General features: G+C 48.9%; 1 protein-coding gene across 11 annotated transcripts in view; it reads right to left on the bottom strand.

The window, feature by feature from the left end:
* IL1RAP (interleukin 1 receptor accessory protein) overlaps positions 1–18,135 on the bottom strand; it is a 49,034-nt gene extending 30,899 nt beyond the window's left edge. The window contains exons 1-3 of one of the 11 annotated variants that reach the window (XM_087740150.1): positions 17,885–17,919; positions 5,198–5,283; positions 1,615–1,685 (exon numbers count right to left, since the gene is read on the bottom strand). In XM_087740150.1, the coding sequence (XP_087596276.1) occupies positions 1,615–1,685; positions 5,198–5,253 (127 nt within the window). In that variant the 5' untranslated portion in view covers positions 5,254–5,283; positions 17,885–17,919. Of the gene's footprint in view, positions 1–1,614; positions 1,686–5,197; positions 5,284–17,526; positions 17,671–17,884 lie in introns of those variants that run through there. The other 10 variants (XM_087740151.1, XM_087740153.1, XM_087740152.1 and 7 more) reach the window with 10 other exon arrangements.
* Positions 18,136–19,208: the final 1,073 nt, after the last annotated feature.

Below are 19,208 nucleotides of genomic sequence, written 5' to 3'. Positions count from 1 at the left end.
GGGAGCTCTGAACTGAAGAGTGGGTCTGTCGCCCACAGACCTGCAGAAAATTAAACGCATACGCTACAGTGGATTTGCAGAAGAAAGGTATTTTAACTGATCATGTGTCCCATGCATCGCCCTTTGACACTTATGTTCTTGCAGCACTCTGCAAGGGCTCTAACCATCCTGTACAGAAAACCTCTGCTAAAGGAGGAATATTTAAAAAGCACTAAATACCTCACAGAAATGCATGGAGGGTTCTGCCAGATCAATTGGCACAAGCCTGTGTGACCCAAATGCCAGGGTGTTCATTTCTCAGCTCCCAGCTGACAGTCGCAGCTTTTAGAGTTGCTCTAACATTTCCTGGGCAATCCTGCTTCAATTGCACCTACCTCCATTTCTGAAAAAGCCCAAGATGACTGCACGTGGGGTGTTGTAATGCTGTCTCAGCAGGAGGAGGATATTGCGTTGGTGGAGAGCAGAACAGCACGTCCAGAAGCACACACAAAACAGGGATTTTCCCAGCAAGCAGCAGTAATCCATGCCGCTGGGTCTCTCCTTCCCTTTGCTGTTTCCCCATTGCTCACTGCTTCCACCAGGCCCCCGTTAGCCAGAATGGGACATCCCCTACTGAAGACTACACCCTACTGTGAATGCCTGCAGCCCTTGGGCAACCCAAGGAGAAAAGCCTCCCAGCCTTCAGCCTCTGCAATGAGCTCTGCACTGAGATGAACCTTGCTGAGGTGCATGTTGTGAATCTGGCCCCGATAATTTATCGTTGTCTCTTGGACCGTGCTACAAGAGCTGTTCATCTGCTCAGGGTGTTATAACCACTTGTTTGCCAGCGCTGCAGAAGGGCAAGGGCTCATGGGGGGACTTGCTCAATCCCCCTGCACAGCCCTTATTTCTGAACATTTCCGCCTATAAAGCCAGCGCCTGTTCTTTCCTCCCTCCCCCTTTCCACTCGCCTCCTGCAAATCATGCTGTCTCCCTCCACCCCCAAATAGGAAGTCCAGAGCCGAGACGCACACAATCTGCCTCTTCACAAGAGCTGGGCTGAATGTGTGCCAGAGAAGCTGCGAGCATGACAACAAATTTCCTGTCAGGAAAGTGACTCAGTGAGACGGGGATGAGAGCTCCTCTTACTGGAGAAGTTCCCCTCTCCCCTTGCGTTGCTGAGGCATGAGTCAGAATCCGAGAGCCGGAATCTCAGCCCCCTCCGGATCCAACCAGGAATAGCAGAGTTCAGGTTCAAGCCCAGGTCCTGCTTGCAACTCAGTGACAAGTCAGTGCCACATGCCGAGCCCTGGTTTCACCCCTCGCAGAAGGGGAATAACAATACTGACCAAGTGGGCAGCTTGAATTTGCAAAGCACTTTTAGGTCGAGGTGGTGCCTATTGCTATTTGCTAATGCACTCATTTACACCATGCTCATAGCCTCTATACATGAGCATTAAACAACACCCACACAGAACTAACATCATGTTCATGCATTTTGCTGAAGTATTTTACACATGACCATTTCATCCAGGAATACTGTAAATGCTTAAAAATCCCTACAGCCAGTTTTCTTTCTCCAGCCTCCGATCAGCTCTTCCCGCCATAAGCAGGCAGACCTATCGCATGCCTTACCCGAGCCGCTGCCGAGGGTGACCATGCACAGCCAGAGCGTAACCAGCAGGGCACCGACCATCTTCATCCTGCTGAGACAAAGCACACACAGAGGTTCTGGTTATTTTACACTATTTCATCACTACAGACAATTTTTTAACTCTGAGTGTCTGTGTTTATTCCTCTGCCCACCCAATGATCCTTTAATTCTGGTATGTTCTTTTTTTTATTTCATTAAGATTCCTTAAGAAAAGCATCTGTATGGCAGCATTGTCCTGCCTGCAGGCAGCTGCATAAGCTCTCCAAGCCTGGGATGTGATGGCTCAGAAGAGGACAGCCAAGCTCATTGACTTAAGTCACTGGAATAGCCTATGTCCATGAGCACAAGGAATCAGGTAGGTGCTTGCAGGCTAGGAATCCCAAGTTTTGACTCCCAAAACACTAAGATCCTTTGCCAAGACCTCATTCTGCCAGCACACACACTCATTTCTAAGAATGAGTGGAGAAAGCACTCGCGATGGCGAGCAGTGGCTGAAGCACATTTGCGCTGAACACACCTCTGACAGTTCGGTGTGACAACCACGCCGGTGCAGTCCGATTTGCAAGCTCTGCTGGCGACCTGCGAAGAGGCCAGCTGCCAGAGTCCTGACTGCTTCACCCTGTTCCTGCAGGCAGGTCAAAGCAGGACATCGCTCCACCAGCTCTCTCCAGCCAAACTAAGTGCCAGGTTTGTACACTTTTCAGAAATGATCTGAACAAAAGTTCCTACTTTCAAAGCAGCACTGATAGGCAGAAAACAATCCCAGACTCCTTTGTTCCCACGACAGAGCACAATTTCCTGTAATTTGAGATAAATGTACACTGCCAGAGTTTCACTTGCTGCCTGCTCAGGTATCTGGCATTCAGCTCTCAGAGCCGCTCACGCTCTAGAATTAGATTTCCCTGGGTTTCTAGGTTTTCCAGGATGCAACTTATAAGCTGGTAATCACGAAAGCTGACATTTACTAGATGCTCTCATTAATGGGGCGAAGGCTGCATTTGATATTCCTGGGTGCTGTCAGATCACAAAGGAAGAAGAGACGGTTAAAAAGCTGAACTTCATCAACGCATCTCAGTTCGGCAGGCAGATGCGGTAATGAGCATGGTGATACTGTCAGGAGCGCGCTCATGAGATGACAGGGAAATCTGCTCCATCAGGGTGTGCTAAAAGGGCGGGGAGAGAAGCCACCAAGCTTGCTTAAACATGTCCCTCATAAACCTGTCTATAATATATGCATTACGCAGAAGGGCTTCGAGCATAAGCAGAGAGCACCTACGATTGCACAGATTGCAGAGATTAACAAGAACAGGACGTGTGAACTGCACTACTCAAAATCCAGCAGCGGATATTGAACCCTTCCTTTTCAATGCTGGCATCTGAAAAGCCTTTGTACGATGCTTTCCCTCTGCTGGGCTCATCTCTAAGAGACAAAGGAAATCCAGAGCAAGCCTGCTCTTCCCTGCATGGTCCATTCAAAGGGCTGCAGCTTGCCTCAGAAGCCATAAGGCCTTCAGAAATGGGCAAGAAGCTGGGAAGGTGGTGAGTTTTCTTCCCTGGGGTCCAGCTGAGAGGCCTGGTTGTCCCCTACCTCCTTCATCCAAACTGAAATGCCAGCTGCTAATCAAACCCTCCTCTATTGCTATCTACAACCAGCTCTCAATGTCACTTAAGACAACTCCATAGGGAGGAAACAAAATTAAGTACCCCTACTCTCTGGAAATGCTGAAGAAAGAAAACATCTTTATGCCATCAGATTAGACAGACAGAGCCAACATGCTGCACTTTTGGTGGAGATTTAGGAACTTTTGGGAATTCAGACGCTGGAAGAGAGGGAGTGTAAGCAGTGCGGGGATCATTTCCATAATAAATATCCCTCATGGTTCCCTCTCCATTTGTCACTAGATAAATGCACAGCGTGTCCTAACTCACCCTTATTTTCCAGTGATTCTTTCCTGCATTTTGCACAAATCAGACTGAATTCAGCCCTGAAGCAAGCAGGGACAACTACTGACTTTGGATGAGTTTCTCTTGTTTAGAGCAAGGCCATTTACGTGGCCTGAGGCCAAAATAAACTACTACGTTTCACTCAGTGATACATGAACTCTGCAGCGAGCTAATATTTACATGCATTAACTATGCTCATAGGAACACGCTCCTTTCAACTGTCTCAAAGAACCACCAGGTCTCCATTCCCACAAGCAAGGTATCTAAGATTTCCACGCTCTGCCTGCTAGTAGGAAAATTCTGATTTTAAAGCTGGGTAGAGCAAGAAGCCCTGCACAGCGTGATTTACTTCTGGTTCATTCCAGGCTCTCCAGAGATCTTATCAGTGGAGACAGACGGACACAGAGCCTGTCAGATTACAGCAATTTCCCCATTACAGGAATGGGACTCAGTTGACCACAGCCCTGGCTGCTCTCACACTATATAAAATACAAGAAGCCATGGAAGGCACATGCACAGTCAAGGGTTGGTCAAGGAGAGTCATCACAACCTCCTGGATGCCCTGACCACGCCAGCATTTGCCAGCTAAGATGAAGGAAGAGGATCCCCCCTTTGCTAAAGAAATGGGGAGCTCGCACACACAATGAAGAAGGAGAGGACTGTAGGGCAGGATGGTTTCTGCAGTCCAGCTCCATTCCTGTAGCATATGATTATTCCAAAAAATTCAATTAATGCCACAGGATCTAATGGTTTGTGCTACTAACACAGCACAAGGACCAATTCTTACATACTAGTGCTGCTGGCATTCTGATGCCTTGCTTTAAATGGCCTGAAATCTGTGATGCGCCCCAAAGAGAAAGGTCTTGCCACAACAGTCCTGTAGTCACACAATGTCATCGTCTCCCCCCATTTCAGGAAGGATAACGTGATTCTGCCAGCGACACCAGGAAATGAGCATTGCCCCCATTCAGTTCCAGAGAGGGAGGGAGTGGGTTTTGTAATGCCCTAAGAACATGACACCACAGGACTACAACCCACTGCAGTCTTGCCAGGAACAGAAGAGCTTTCTCAGCCTTTTCCAGCAACCCGCTTCTTTGTTTCATGACATCAGAAAGCATGTTGCCATTTTGCCTGTATATGATGCAATTCCAGTGGTGTCTGATTAACTTCTTGCACAATTTGGCATGGCTGCACTGAAAACACCAGCATCTCTGGCTGCAACCAAAGGAGCCAGCGGTCAGAGTATGCAAACCCCAGGCTGCAGCGGAGGAGTTCACCCAACTGCATCCACCCAAAAAGGTCACAGACCTCACCTCTAGTACACGAGCAAACAAAATAAAAGCAGACACTAAAGGGAGGCAGGAATAAAATCAGCAAGCAGAAGAGCGTACCAGCTCAGAAATCACACCACAGCGAGAAAGCAGGCAATCAGAGCAGCCAGAAGAAGGCTGGAGAGCTCTGATACATCTTCATTGCTCCAGGAACTTCTCATGAGACCAATATACTCTGAGGTGTTCTTAATGCCTCCATAAATTAACATTTTAATAATAATAATTCATAGAGCAGTTGGGGAAAACAATCTATCACTGCTGTTGCTGGAATTTTTTTTAGGGAACTTACTTGAAATGTTCGTTTTGTTTCAAATCAGAAATTGTTTCCTTTTCATTCCTGAGCATTTTCTTCTTCAAACTTTTACCTTCTGTCTACTGGGGAGCAAAGAAAAGAGGGGTGGGGGGAAACATAGTCATGGAAGTGTCTCCTGTTCTTAAAAGCAGAGGTGGTGGAAAGGTTTGGTTTTTCATATGATACTGGCCAGAAGTGGCCTTTATGTCAGAAAAAAACATGAGTATTTTCATATAAAACATCTTTTAATAAAACATGAATATTTTCATATAAAAGACATTTTAATAAAACAACCTTCCCAAACAGACCTAGACAAGGAATCATTCTCTCCTGCCTTTAGCAGCATGGACCCTGCAAAGCTTTCCAAATGATTATAAAACCCAAGACAGATGTCAAATAATTAACGAAGAGAGCTGCACTCACAGTAACTACCGTACACCTATTCTCAAAGACACTGTACCAATTCTGCAGAACAATGCCGTGTTTTCCAAGAAAACGCCTTTGTCCCTCCTAACCACAGGCACCTAGGGAGAGCTGACAGGTTTTTTGCTTTTCACTGAGAAGTCACGCTATGGCATGCAGAACAAAAGCACCCTTCAAAACCTTGCCACTAAGTGCTCTGGCTGAAAGGGCATTTAAAATAAAGCAGTTTCAGAAAGCGGAAAAAAATAACACCGACCAGAGCAGGTATTATTTTCTTTCTGTAATTCTGTTCCAAGCCTCTCTGAGTCAAAAGCATTCGACAACACAGGACTGGCCCCAGGAAAAGGGATGCAGACACAGGAAGGCTAGCAAAAACCAGGGTGGGCTACCTTAGGAAATGCTTTGCTTCTATGCCATGTGGACTTGGGGCTGAAGGCTGATGGGCTGCAGAGTAGGGCTGGCGCTCAGGAAAGGGGCACAGCTCCTCTGCTCCAACATCACTGCATGCCCACGAGCCCTGGGTCCCTGCATCATCATGCAGCAGCGTTGGAGAAGGTTGCTTGATGAGTTTGCTGGGTTTTCTTATGGGGAAAATAGACGTACAGTCCAAGTAAATTCAAAGAATCCAAAAGGCAGACAAAGGGCAGCCTGCAAAAGCAGCTGCAGAAAAGTAATCGCAAAAACACTAATGGAAAGTGGGAAAAGGCCCTTCAGCCCTTCAGGAAACACTTTTGCTTTTCAGTATGTGCAGGAGTAAGTCAGACAAAGGGTGGAATTACTGTAGCAGAAACCATCTTGGTGCCACTTAGCCAGGATTTGCGCAGTGTCTCTCTGACCCTGCCTCTCCTCCGGAGGCCATTTGGGCACTGCACGGCACCGCCCTTTGCTACGGCACTGGCATTTCCATTCGTGCCCCTGCCCAAAGCAGGGCCACTCCTGCAGCGAGCTGGCCGGTCCTGCGGACAGACCTCCTGAGCAACGTAACGTTACACTGAAATCTCTGGAGACGTGGGTAGAAAACACAGGCAACAGGTTCAGAAGTCCAGCCTTTTCTCCCCAGGAGGAATTAGCATGTTCATTAAAATTTTCCTTCCCAGACAGCTTCAAGGAACAGAATGGGGAGGAAAACAGCCGCAAGTTGATGATGAACACCATAAGCAGCTCAGTGCACTTTCCCTGCTCTCCTGCACGCTACGCCACACTCATCACTTCAAACGCAGGCACGCTGACCAAAGGGCCCCCAACGCTATCCTCAGAAAAACATTTGCATCTCTCCTAAGGGCAGGGAGCCCAATTTGTCTTGGCAGTAGCTCCCTAACAGCCAGGCACATTTCAGCAGGAATCAGCCAGGGCTGAAACCTGGCCTGCAATCAGGGATACTGCAGGAGCCGTAAGGGTGACCCAATCAGCGCATCTAATGGCGACACATTCAAGGCAGGGACCTGCGAGATTGATGCTGAAGTCTCACTTTTCCCGAGGTAGCTGCACTCACCAGGCTATTGCATGCCTGACAACAGAGTGGGCTGAAAGGATTTTGTTCTGGGATGTTTCTATTATAAAAGTAATTTATATCATTAAAACCAAGGAAAACATTTAGATTTGAGCAGATTGAAACTTTGTCACTAGCTAGAATCACAGCAAATGTTAGTTGCTTTTTGCAGAGGGAAAAAAAAAACAATTAAATTAGTGGGAGTCAGATGGAAAGCTGCTCTGGTGAGAGGTGTCCCCCATCACTAGCACAAATCATCTTCTGTCTTCCTTGGCCAGAGCTGGCCTGTCACACAGGACTGGGAAGCACAGGCTCCCGGCACTGGGGAGCTACGGTGCTCACACGCAGCTTTACACCCAGGTCTACTGAGTACCCAGAAGAAAGAAAAAAAAAACAAAACAACCAAAACAAAACAAACCAAGAAAACCTGGAAACAATCTTCTCAGTCAGTGGCTCAGCCAGCTCTTTGCCAGCTGAGGACATGACACCAGGCATCTGAGGTGGCTCTACTGCCCATCACCCACCTCTGCCTCTCCCTGGCCTCCTGTACTGCACATCCAGGCCAAGGGCTGCAGTCTGCTGGCTTTTTTCTAATTACTTTTTACTAAATCCCCAACACAGGAATGAACAAACCCAGCAGTGTGTCACTCCAGGAGGTGGTCCCAAGCTATTTCTCCTCCAACACAGCAGTGCAAACTGCAGGAGCAAGGCTGACCTTCAAAGAGCACTAAGAGCTGCCATGGGCAGAGCAGGCAGGAGCCCCACCTCGAGGTCAGAGGCTTGGGGAAAAGCAGGGAGACATTCATTAACAGTGAGCCATTTCTGGGAGCTACCTTGGTAGTGCAAGGTTTGCCTCTGCCAGTGCCAATGCTTGGGACATGGAGGCAATTGCCAGGCAGGGAATTCATGATCCGCTATTGGCACTTAGATACCATCTCCTAGCATCCTTTTGGCTCAACAGATTTAACACTAATAATCAGAATTCAGAGGAAGAAGCTATTTTTCCCCCTTCAAAAGAAAAGGAAAAAAGTGCAATCTAGACATGTGGAGAGAAGGGGGGGGGCTTGAAAATATCTCTGAAGAAAGTCAGTATCCCCTCCTCTCCTTTTCAGTTCTCCTGGGGTCCTCTCAGGGCTCGGCAAAGCAGAAATGCTACAGATCTTGCACACTGCTCTGCTGGAGCCCAGGGTGCCGCTGATTATACTCTGGCAGCTGTTTAGCAGGCAGAGCACGCTGCATTTCATACATTTAAAATAAACTAGCTCAATAATCTGTCACCTCTCTGAAATATATGCACACCTGGGCAAGAGACAAATAAACAGCTGGGACTATCACCAAGAGATTTGTGGAGTGGGCTGGAGAGGGGCAGGTTGAGCCACAGCTATGAAATCAAACAGCATGGATTACAAATGCATACACGCTGGCCACCAAGCAGTTCAAACACCAATCTACAAGAGCACTTCTGTGTTCAAGCAAAAGGTATCCAGCCAAGATAGTCTATTTTTTAAGTCTGAATAGCCAGGGAATGAAAAGCTTCCAACAGAGCTTCAAAGAGAGCTGAGACCTTCCATGAAGCCAGACACAATGCTTCTATTTTGGATGGCGATGTTATAGTGAAAGGAGAGCTCTGAGAAATACCCACATATTGCGCTACCGGAAAATACACTGACAAACTAATCTTTGCACAGAAAAAAAGAAATGTGCAACCAACACGGCTCAAAGACCTGAGGAGACTTAAGGAATCCAGAGTGAGATTCCTCCCTCGCTGGAGAAGTCCTGATTAGCTCTCATGGAGCACCTGGAGACACCTGAGAACGAGCATTTAATTTATACATTCTGCCTCCTGACCTTTTTAATGGCTTTTAGATGTAAGCAATTCCACTGCCCTCCTTAAGAGGTTATTCCACTGTCCCTGTGGACATAGCAGCACATCCACATTGTGCAACAGATTGCACAGCAGCAACCCCAAGCTAGCTCAGCCCCACTCTCTAAATCCAGAGAATACAATGCAGACTCAAACAGGTTTATCAGCTGGGCTTATTGCCTTTCACAGGACCAGCCTGGGACTCTTGAACTCCAGGGCAGCTTTCCCAGGAGAGGAGTCTCCTTGCAAGCCCAGCCTGGCACAGCAAGTGCTCTGCAGCCCCACTGCACATCCCCATCATCACAACAGGGGCTGCACCCAGCCCTGCTGAGCACTAGCTGCAATGGGCTCTCAGACTCAAAAAATGCTCCAAGAGTTTCTTTTCTTAAGTTCAAGCCCTTGCTGCCAGCTACATACCTGCTCTTTCACTTCATCTCCTTCCCTTACAGCTTGCAGACGAGATTCCCAGGATGACTGCTCTACATTCAGCCAACATCTTCCCCTTCTTGTTCCCTCAGAGAGGCACACAGCAGGCAAAAAGCCTCCAAGCACTACCATGCTCCAGAGCACAACATCACTGTGTTTCACCCCCCTTTCCAAGCATTCTCTTTTACTGTGCCATTGCCACAAAATCCCCAGGCAGACTGCAGCGTCTCCAGCACCGCAAGCAGGTTTACCCATGCTGCTGCCAGCGATGAAGACCTGATCTCTAACTCTCCCTGTGACATAAAAGGAGGATTTCCTCAAGTGAGTCTGGGTACCCTGGGATGAGCTGCATGCTCAAGGGTAAAGGCAAATCAGCCGAGTTTTTCTTTTTCAAGTTTGGGCCACACAGTTTTTCCACACCTGGCACTTACATTAATCATGTTAATTTAATCACATTTAGCCTCATAAGAAAAAGCAAACAAGAATAAGACATGAAGATGCTTCATTCCCTCTCCCCCAGCTCAGACAGTGCTGCTCTGTAAGTGTGCTTTACATATTAATCCACAGCAAAATTTAAAGCAATAGAAAAAGGAACAGCAAAGCCACTGAAAGCCCAGGAGTTACCTGCCTCTCCCAGGACAGCGCCCCATTTACAAGCAGATTCCTGGAGGTCCCTCCAGCCCTCCCATGGGCCTCCACATTCCCAACCCACCCACTTGGTCCTCCTGGTGACTATCAGAGCAACTTTCTTCTGCATGCCTGCCCCTTCCTGGTCAGCACAGTACAGTTGGATTCTGCAAAGGGAATTAGAAAAATCCAGCTACAGACAGAAACAAAGGAGGGAAAGAGAAACAGAATGAGACAATCCTTCCCCTGTCACGTGTATCACATTTGCTCCCCATGTCTCTAACATTTCCTTCTGGTAATATTAGGTTGTGCCATCACAGGGAACTTGCTTGGGCTCTGCCTGCACTGACCCCATCAGTGCAGCTCTAAATTCAAGCTTCAAACAACAGCACCCTGAATTTTCAAATCCAGGAGTCTCCTGCAAGAAGCTGTGCTCTGTGACCCACAGCACCTACACAGTGGGAAGGCTGAGAAGGAGCTGCAGGCAGCAGTATGCTGTGATTGTCATCAATATTAATTATTTGGGGAGAATATGATTGATCTCATGAGGGCAATGAATTCATTTCTCCAGCTGAATTACAAACAAAAGGCAATATATGCGCTGCTGACATTTCCAAAGGCTACAAGGAGCAGCGACAGGAGGAAATACTGCTATGTGTTAAAACCCTGCTGCACAGGGCCAAAAATCTGAAAAAAAGGCTCCAAAATTTTCATTTCTGAGCACTTCCAATGCCAGGAAGCGGATGCCTTCATATTCTCAAATCTGCACTGACCCTAGCCCTGGGCTGGCTCTCCTCTGCACTGAGAGGAAGCAATCACTGAGTGTCTAGGGAAAGTTGGGTTGAGTTTCCCCTCTTGCTCTTTGACCCTTCTTGTCAACAACTACAGAGTCATTACACCTGGCAGATAAGGGGAAAAAAAAGCTTAGAAAGGGGAAAACATTGCCTTCCTGGGTAGGCACAACCCAGGGCTATTGAGCAGGGCTGAAATCCCAAGATGCAGCTCCCCTGTACAAAGGGAGAAGAGGAGGACACAATAAGCCTGGAGAAAAGCATTCCCACCTCTTCATGGCCTCGGGTCAGGGGTATCTGTGTACGCACAACCTCCCAAGGAGCCAGAATTAAACAGAGTCTCCCTAAAGTCTGCACAGCAACACAAGAGAGAACAAGGAAGGTGAAGAAAGGTAAATGCACTGAGGCTGAAGCTATTTTTGCAGGAGGACAGAGAAGGGGGAAAAGACAACCGAGCCCATGGGAATATTAGGCCAGCAGAGTCTGAGTTTTGCCACGTCCTTCAGTCACCCCAACACATCAGCCCTGTCCGGCTCAACTGCAACCAGCACAGTTTGCTAGAGCAACGCACTTTGGGATCCGACAGCACATTTGTGCTGGTGCCCTACACGCCCTTCACAGCCTGCCAGTGTTATCATGCTGGGCAGCAACACATGCATCCTCCTCCCGTTATCCGGATCCCTCCTTATAAACAAGGGCTGGGAGGTGTCTGTGCTTGAAGGAAGAGGGGGGAGGCTGCTATTCCTCAACAGAACAAATCCAATTATTTGTATTAGAGAGAATTTGTACAGCTCTTACTGTCAGAATAAGAATTTTCTACAGATCCCAGAGCTTTGAATCAACAGATTCCTGAAAAATTTATGTAGGTGGGGCCCTGGATGTTACTATGGTGGGACGGAGATGAGGTGGTTTTACTTTTGGTTCCTTGTGAGATTTGCTTTTTGCAATAGGGCTAACCTGATTAAAAAACAAAAACAAAAACAAAACCACTAGAAATTTGGGCTCCTGCTGCTGCCGTTTACTATGCTCCCCTAAGTCTCTAAGGTTGAGTATTTTAGAACAGTCTACTAGTTTAGGGTAGCCATATGAGTTTCTGGTTAATCTACATGAAACCTACAGAGGCATCATTCACCAATTGTAATGCATGAAAAATTGTAGTGCCTCCCTGATAATCAGACATCAGAGACCTTATAAACAGCAGTCCCCTGAACTGAGCGCATTAGGAGAGGCTGCTGAAATCTGTGCCTCTGTTTCCCCAGCCACTTTTATAACAGCCTCTCCCCACCTCGCACCACAGCTGTGCATCTTAATGTCTCTAAAGTGCTTAGAGATGCTGAGATGAAAGATACCATATGAGTGCAAAGTATAGATTAATTCCCTGAGCTCAGCAGTCACTGGAGCTGATGGGGCTAAATGTACCACATACCCACCACAGAAAACTTGGGTTCTGAGCCTGTCTTAAATAGTAACTACTTAAGCAGCAGTTCCCTCAGAACAAGTCATTTTGGGGCTGGTTGGTTGGGCACATGGAGCCCCAGCAGGCAGAAAACACAGAAATGCAATATACTACTATGAAAAATAGATGCTTTTCCAGAATAAGGTCTCAAACCTGTTCCTATAGAATTTGGTAGTGGGATTTCAACTTATTTCAGTAGGAATAGGACAGAGCTGTTCAGGTTTTAGGAGCCAGCATGTTAAGAACATGGCCAAACTTAATTTGAAAAGCTATTTCCATTTCTGTTTGTTTTTTAAATGATTAAAAATCCAGTTTAAATATTGCAAGGAAAACTTTAAATTGAGCAAGTTTTGGCTTCCTTCCGAGTAGAAGGCAAACCCCAAAACACCACTCAAAACCTAACAGATGGGAGTTATTTTTCACTCTTTAAAAATTCCATTCCCTTGCACTGAGATTAACTGTAATTAGCTCTTTGTTTACATCTAGGACAAAAGGTAAAATTATAAAGAAAGGCAACTATAACCACAAATCACAGGCAGAAAAAGGCAAAAATAAAAGCAAAAATTCCCTCTGAGAAGAAAACGTCATGTCTTCCTCGCCAAGCAGCGTAATCGTTATAAATATATAGTTAAACAGCTCTACAGCATCCTGTCAGCACTAAGGATAAACATTTAGGTCACAGTTTTGCAAGCTTTTTACACACAAGTTAATCAAATATATAAGAATCGCCCTCTGAACATCTGAAAATATCACATCCCTATGAGGGGACAGGATCAGGCCTAAGAGATCCAAGATATTCCATTACACTTTTATTTCAGTCATGCAAGGGATTAAGCAAAATCGGGAGGGGGAAAAAAGGAAAAAAAAAAACCAAACAAAGCACACAGCAGCTTTTCTAGTTAAAGACACAAAGAGGTATTAAAATTTACTTTTTCTTTTTTAAAGAACTCTTCTAATAACACTTTGGCTTAGTAAAACTGAAAAGGCTTCTGAAGTATTTGTGCAAATGTGTGATTCATGTTGTATCTTTGCCTTCCAGTTGCACAACAAAACTGTCCACGGCGCTTCACACCAAGCTAACGACCGGCCTTTTACCATGGTACTGCCAGGCTGTAACACAGAGCTCCCAGCCCGCACAACCCGCTGACCCACACAGCTCTTGGTGACCCTGCTCTGGGTGGGATTGCCAAGGTGATGGCTCTCTGGTGCTCCCAGGAGAAGGAGCCACCTACCACTCCCCTGATTCAGCCCAGGATTCCTGGCAATCTCTTATTCTTTGCCCTAACAGATCTTTTAAGTTAATGGTCCCTTTTTGTTAACATATGTAAATTTAAAAAGGCTCCATAAGAATCAACGTAACTTTTTCATATAAATATGGGAGTTGGCACATAACACGAGAGACAAGAGAGAAAGAAAAGAGAGGAGAGAGAAAGAAAGACAGACTGACCAAACCCAAAACCAGGGAGCTTGACTCCACACACTGCAAAAGTTAAGGACCAGTATAATTCTCCTCATTTTACTCATACAAGAAAGTGAAGCTCTCACTCTCTCACACTCTTTCCTCCACTTTCCCTAACGCTCTCAGAGACTTCTATCTTTAGCCAGTTATCCTTGCTGTAATTTTCTTAAAATTGTAATTGGATAATCATCCAGACTCAGGGGAAACCTGTGTCAGAGGAATTCCTGGGGACAGAGCCCCCATTTGATGAAACTGAGGGTTGCTAAAGTAACAAGGACTGACTAAAGATATGATTCTTTGCTTGTAGTAGAAATCCTCTTTTACCAACAACTATTTTTAAGGAACTCTATAACAAAATATGTACACTTGTACATTCATGTTCCTGTATTTTATTTTCTGTCAAATAAGACTCTGAATTTATGAATATCATGATCTGTGCATGTGTCTCATCGGGACCTCTGAGGTTGAAGGTAGGAAGCGAGCTGGTTAAGGCTGACATTCCCAAAAGCGTAGGCACCATCTGAACTAATTTCCCCGAATCAGTTTCCTTTTTGCACTCTCTCCGAGCGTATGTGTGGCGCAGTTGCTTACAAAAGCCCTACACGTAACAAAACTGTGGCTGAGAAACGTGAGATTAGCCTTCTGCTTTGCGAAAACATTGGGGGGGGGGGGGGGGCGTGTAGAAATCCTAAAATACCTCCCAAAAGAAGAAGCTGTTTTGTTCCAGTTTAGCAGTGACCAAATCTCAGCCATACGTTTTGCTGGCAGTGCAGAACAAAGCAGTTACAAACCCTGGAGGGAAAGAAACCCACCTGCACATGGGCCCCCGAGCTACACCTAGGTTGCAGAGCTGGGGGAAGAGAGGGGTTCAGCTCACGCGTGGCAAGCGTGACAGCCAGCTTTGCCTTCCTTCGGCTCTGCATCTGGCCCACCTCGCGCAGCCAGAGGAGCACCAGCTCTCACACACTGCGTAGAGATGCTACCAGCCGGGCTGCATCAGCCTGGCAGCACAGAGGAGATAGCTCTTGGATCTGCTTATGGGGACAGTGAAATCCATGAGCTGCATCAAGAGAAAGGCAGGGGAGGAAGGAGGAGAGCAGGCAATGTCTGAACTGCGAGCTCCACTGTAGAAAGTGTTTCAGTTCCCAGATAATGTGGCGCTGTTCACAGATTTCAGCTTATATAGGCTTTTCCATATATCTATTTTTATTCCAGAAGCATTCCCCGTTGCTGTAGGATGAAAAGAAAGACCGGACAGCATGGATGCTCACAGATATGCAAACACATTTGCATGCTGGTTATAATCTTCCTAACTGTCCACCTTGCTAACGCAACCTGTGCTCCGAGAGCCAAGCTGGGACACCTCCTCTCCCACACTGCCAGCTGCAAGGGTTATCTTCATGGTAAGTTTTTGCAAGTCAGAATCTTGCTGAAATGCAAGGATATTTGACAACAGTGGGGGACCCAGGACAGATGGGGAAAGGAATATGAATCATGGGCCTGCCAAAATAACCAACATAAAAATCCAAACATAAGTGAGAAGAAGGAATAAAAAACATGTTCTGGCCTCTTATTGAGTGAAATGATTCTTCCCTAGTGCTGGCATCTGGCATATGCAGGTATTGGAGGAACAAAGCTGGGACGAGCTCTCTCTGCTTCCTCCTTCCTATATGCATATTTCAGAGCATAAAATTACAGCACTGGGGCCAGCAAGGAGGCATTCCCCATCCCTCCACGTATCCAGGCACCATCCAACCTCCCGCCACACCGCTCTTCCAACCCTCCGAAGTCTCTCTTACCTATGCGTTCATGCGAGGCACTTTGGGGTAGCGCTACCTGACCCAGGGTACGAGCCTGCTCAAGCCCGGACCAGTGCAGTACTCTTCCCCGCTGCACACTAGCTAATGCTTAGATGGAGGATGCCTGCGCAGAGCCCCAGAGGTCTGGAAGGAGAGAACCCTGATGTGTTCAAACACAAGCTTTGCTTCACAGATGCTGGAGGGACCAGGCATGGGCAAACTCCAGCAAGCACAGCTCTTCATAGCCACTTTGAACTCAAGCGACATCCAGAGACATGGAAAGAAGGTCACAGGGCTGCGTGCACGTACACCTGCCCTCTGCCTTGCACAGAGGCCCTGTATTAGAAACTTAACCTCAAAGCCCACGGCTCTCTGCTTCACCTCCATGAAGCATCTCCCACCTTCCCAGCTTAATGTCTCCTGATCGTTTCGGTGCCCTGCACGCTTCCACCAGCCCAAGTCCTCACAGCCTTACTCTCCACAACCTGTGTTATTCTGCATCCTTAACCGCTCTTACAGAGAAGGTGTTCCCAGTGACAAGAACAACTCCGCACCTACTTCAAGAGCTTAATCCTTTCTGCTTGTCCTTCCCCGCTCACCACAGCCAAGCAGGCAATGGAAGCAGAAAGCAGGACCCTTCCCAGCACCAAGCCCTCCCTCCAGAAAGCCCTTGGGCTGGAGTGATGCTCTCCATGCACACAGGAGAGGCTGTTCCTGCAAGGAGCACAAGACAGCAAGTAAATCTTCTGGAGCTGCCAAAAGCAACCCGTTATAAATGGCCCTCTAAGTTATGAGATATGGACTCTCCACAGCACAGTTAATAAATAATACCCCACAATCCTTCTGTGTATGGAAGTGTAAGTTCAGTAATGGTTCTGCTTATCCAAGAGGGGCCTGAGTTAAAAATGGAGTGTCAGGAAAATAGTACTTTTTAATTACATAGCAAATATTTTTTTATAAAAGATAAGGAGCTTGCTGCAATCTCCCAAATCCAGAAGTAAAAAGGCCTTCTTAGGACAACAAAACTAAATGCATGCAACAAAAGCCATCATTTGATAAGAAAAGAAGATCTGTAAAAGAAAACAGAATTTTATCCAAGCATTATAACCAGCTATTTACAAAGCAGAGGCTAGGACTGAAAGAGAGAGCCTGCATGCGAGAGTGTATCTATAATCCAGTTTACAGTAACATCCTCAGGCCCTGAGACCAGGATCCCGTTGTGCCAAGCACCGTACAGACACACTCCGAGAAACCAGCCCAGGCTGAGGAACAAGCACTGCCGCTGTAACGAAGGGAAGTGACACTGGCGCAGAAAAGGGCCACCTGAAGCACTGGAGCCCTGACGGGTTCTGTTTTTTTCCCCCCCTCTTCCTTTTCAGGAAAGCATTCCCACCATCCAGTTTCCATCCAGATACCGTCCCCAAAATGCTTCGCATAAGGGGGCTGCTGTCCCCAACAAATACACAGCAAAAGACATCTTGCTGCCAGCATCTAATCACTTTCAGGCTGCTTTCTTGGACGTGTCTCTTCCACTTTATTTCCCTGCTGCGGCTTAAGCCTGACCCCTTCCTCTCCCCCCTTCCATTTCAAAGATCTGTTTGACAGCAGAAGAGAACAGGTATCAGAGGCTCACGCATTTGCAATGAAGATGAAAATTAAAGTTGCATTCGTCGGTGCATGTAGCACTCTAGCTAGGAATATCCAAATTTCCCTGGCCCAAAGGAGGGAATTTAAGCTAACCACTCCACACTTCGGGTACCGGAGGCACGGCCAGCCCGGCTGCAGCAGCGGCGGAGACACGCATCTGCGGTCCTGCACCTCGGCTCAGCTTTGCCTTCACACCGGCTGCCTCCTTTCCCGAGGGACAGCGGAGGGGTCCCCGGGCCCCGGCAGCAGCACAGGAGCCGCAGCGCCCGCTCGCCTCCCCCGTTCCCCGCTCCCGTTCCCCCCGGCCCGGCGGGGCTGGACGCGGCCGCGCACAATCGCTCTCACCGTCCAGAGGCGTCTCCGGCCGGGGGACGCTCCGCGCTGCTGCCGCGAAGGCTCCGCGGGCTCTCCCGAGCCTCTTTTCTGCTTTCTTTCCTTTTTTTTGCCCCGCCGGCCGACGAGCGGGGGCTGCTGCCGGCTGCGCACCGCCGCCGCCCGCCCGCCCGCCCGCCCCCCTCCGCTGGGGCTGGAAACCGCCTCCTCCGCCTGAAACTTTCCCTGCGAGCGCGGGGAAGTTGACGGCCGGGGCGGCCCGGACCCCGCTGCCCCCGTCCCGTCGCGCCGCGGGGCCGCGCCTCCCTCCCGCTGCCCACGCCTACAGAAACGGGCGCGCAGCCCTCCCGCCCCACGCACCGCGCCTCACCTGAAAGCGCGGAGGGCGCGCACGGCCACGGCCACGGCCACGTCCCGCCCGCCCCGCTCTCCTCCTCCTCCTCTTTTCCTCCTCCTCTTCCCCGGTCCGCACCACCCCAGCTCCGCTCCGCTCCGCCCCGCGCTCACCGGCCGCCCCTTTCCCCGCCGGCTCCGCTCCTTCGGCGGACGGGCAGGGTTCCCCCGCCCGCCAGCCATGCGGAGGGGGGGGGGTGTCACTCCGGGGAACGGGCAGCAGCCGGGGGGCGGGAATGCGAGGCGGCGGGCGGCGAGGGAGCAGAGGCGGGTTCCTAACGCGGAAGGCTGCCGCGATGTCCCTCTCGCAGTTTGCGGGGTCCTGCTGGGAGGGAGGAGGCGGGTTACGCGGTCGGCAGCGGCCCACGGCTCCCTCTCCTGGCCTGAGCTCTCCTGCCGGCTTGAAGCTCCTGGCGCCGGAGGGGCGGGCAGGCAGGCAGGCAGCTGCCTGAAGTCAGTGCCCCGTCCCCCGGGCGGCCAAGGGGCATCTGGAGCCTTTGGAGGCAGCCTGCTGCCTCTTTTGGTAAGGCCTTGGTGATACTGCAGCCCCTCCGCTCTCTGCGGGCCGCTTGTCCCCCGGGAAAGCAAAGTTTCCTCTTCTCCCCTGCGTGCTGGGAGGGAGAGGGCTCGTTGGTGAGAGCCGTGGCGCTGCACAGCACCCTGGGCGCTGCGATGCCACCTCGTCCCGGACAAGTGGCACCTGCTCAATGCAACATGGTAAATAAAATTTGTATCTGCTGTGGTGGGACGTGCCCAGAGGTGCTGGGGGCACTGCTCTGGCAGCAGCTGGCCCTTCCTGCTGCCCCCTTTTTGACATCCCCGGGGGCTGCCTGGCACACCTCTCCATGTCAGCAACACCAACACCTTTTGCTGTATCGCTGCCACGGATGCAGCCCAGATGAGACTGAATTTGGTGATGGATGAGGAGCAGGCACCTGAAATAGACTCCAAAGGAAATGATAGTGAGTCTGAGGAGTAGAAGAAGAATCTGCAGAAATTTGGGCTGGTACGTTCTCCTGGAGAATGTGGCCAGGGATAATCAGCGCAGCCCCTAGTGTAGGAGTGCCCTTGCCCCAGGCAGGGGGGGAAAGCTCTGTCTCCTCTCAAATTGGTCAGGAGGCTCCTCCATCCTGGCAGCGAGTGACCTGGCCTTATTTGTGCTTTTGTCACCTCTTGGCAGCCTGGCAGCAAAGCGGCATGTCTGAACACAAAGCCTTTAGTGCTAAGGAAACTCCTATCACTTCAAAGTGCTTCAGCACTTCTTCACACTATTGGCTACAACATTGCATCTATGTTGGACT

This window comes from Nipponia nippon, unplaced genomic scaffold (assembly GCF_047370975.1).
Source record: "Nipponia nippon isolate SJK-2023a ecotype South Korea unplaced genomic scaffold, ASM4737097v1 scaffold_7, whole genome shotgun sequence".
Taxonomy (NCBI): Eukaryota; Metazoa; Chordata; class Aves; order Pelecaniformes; family Threskiornithidae; genus Nipponia; species Nipponia nippon.
The sequence above is the reverse complement of the archived record's forward strand: the minus strand, read 5'-3'. Positions and strand labels throughout refer to the sequence as shown.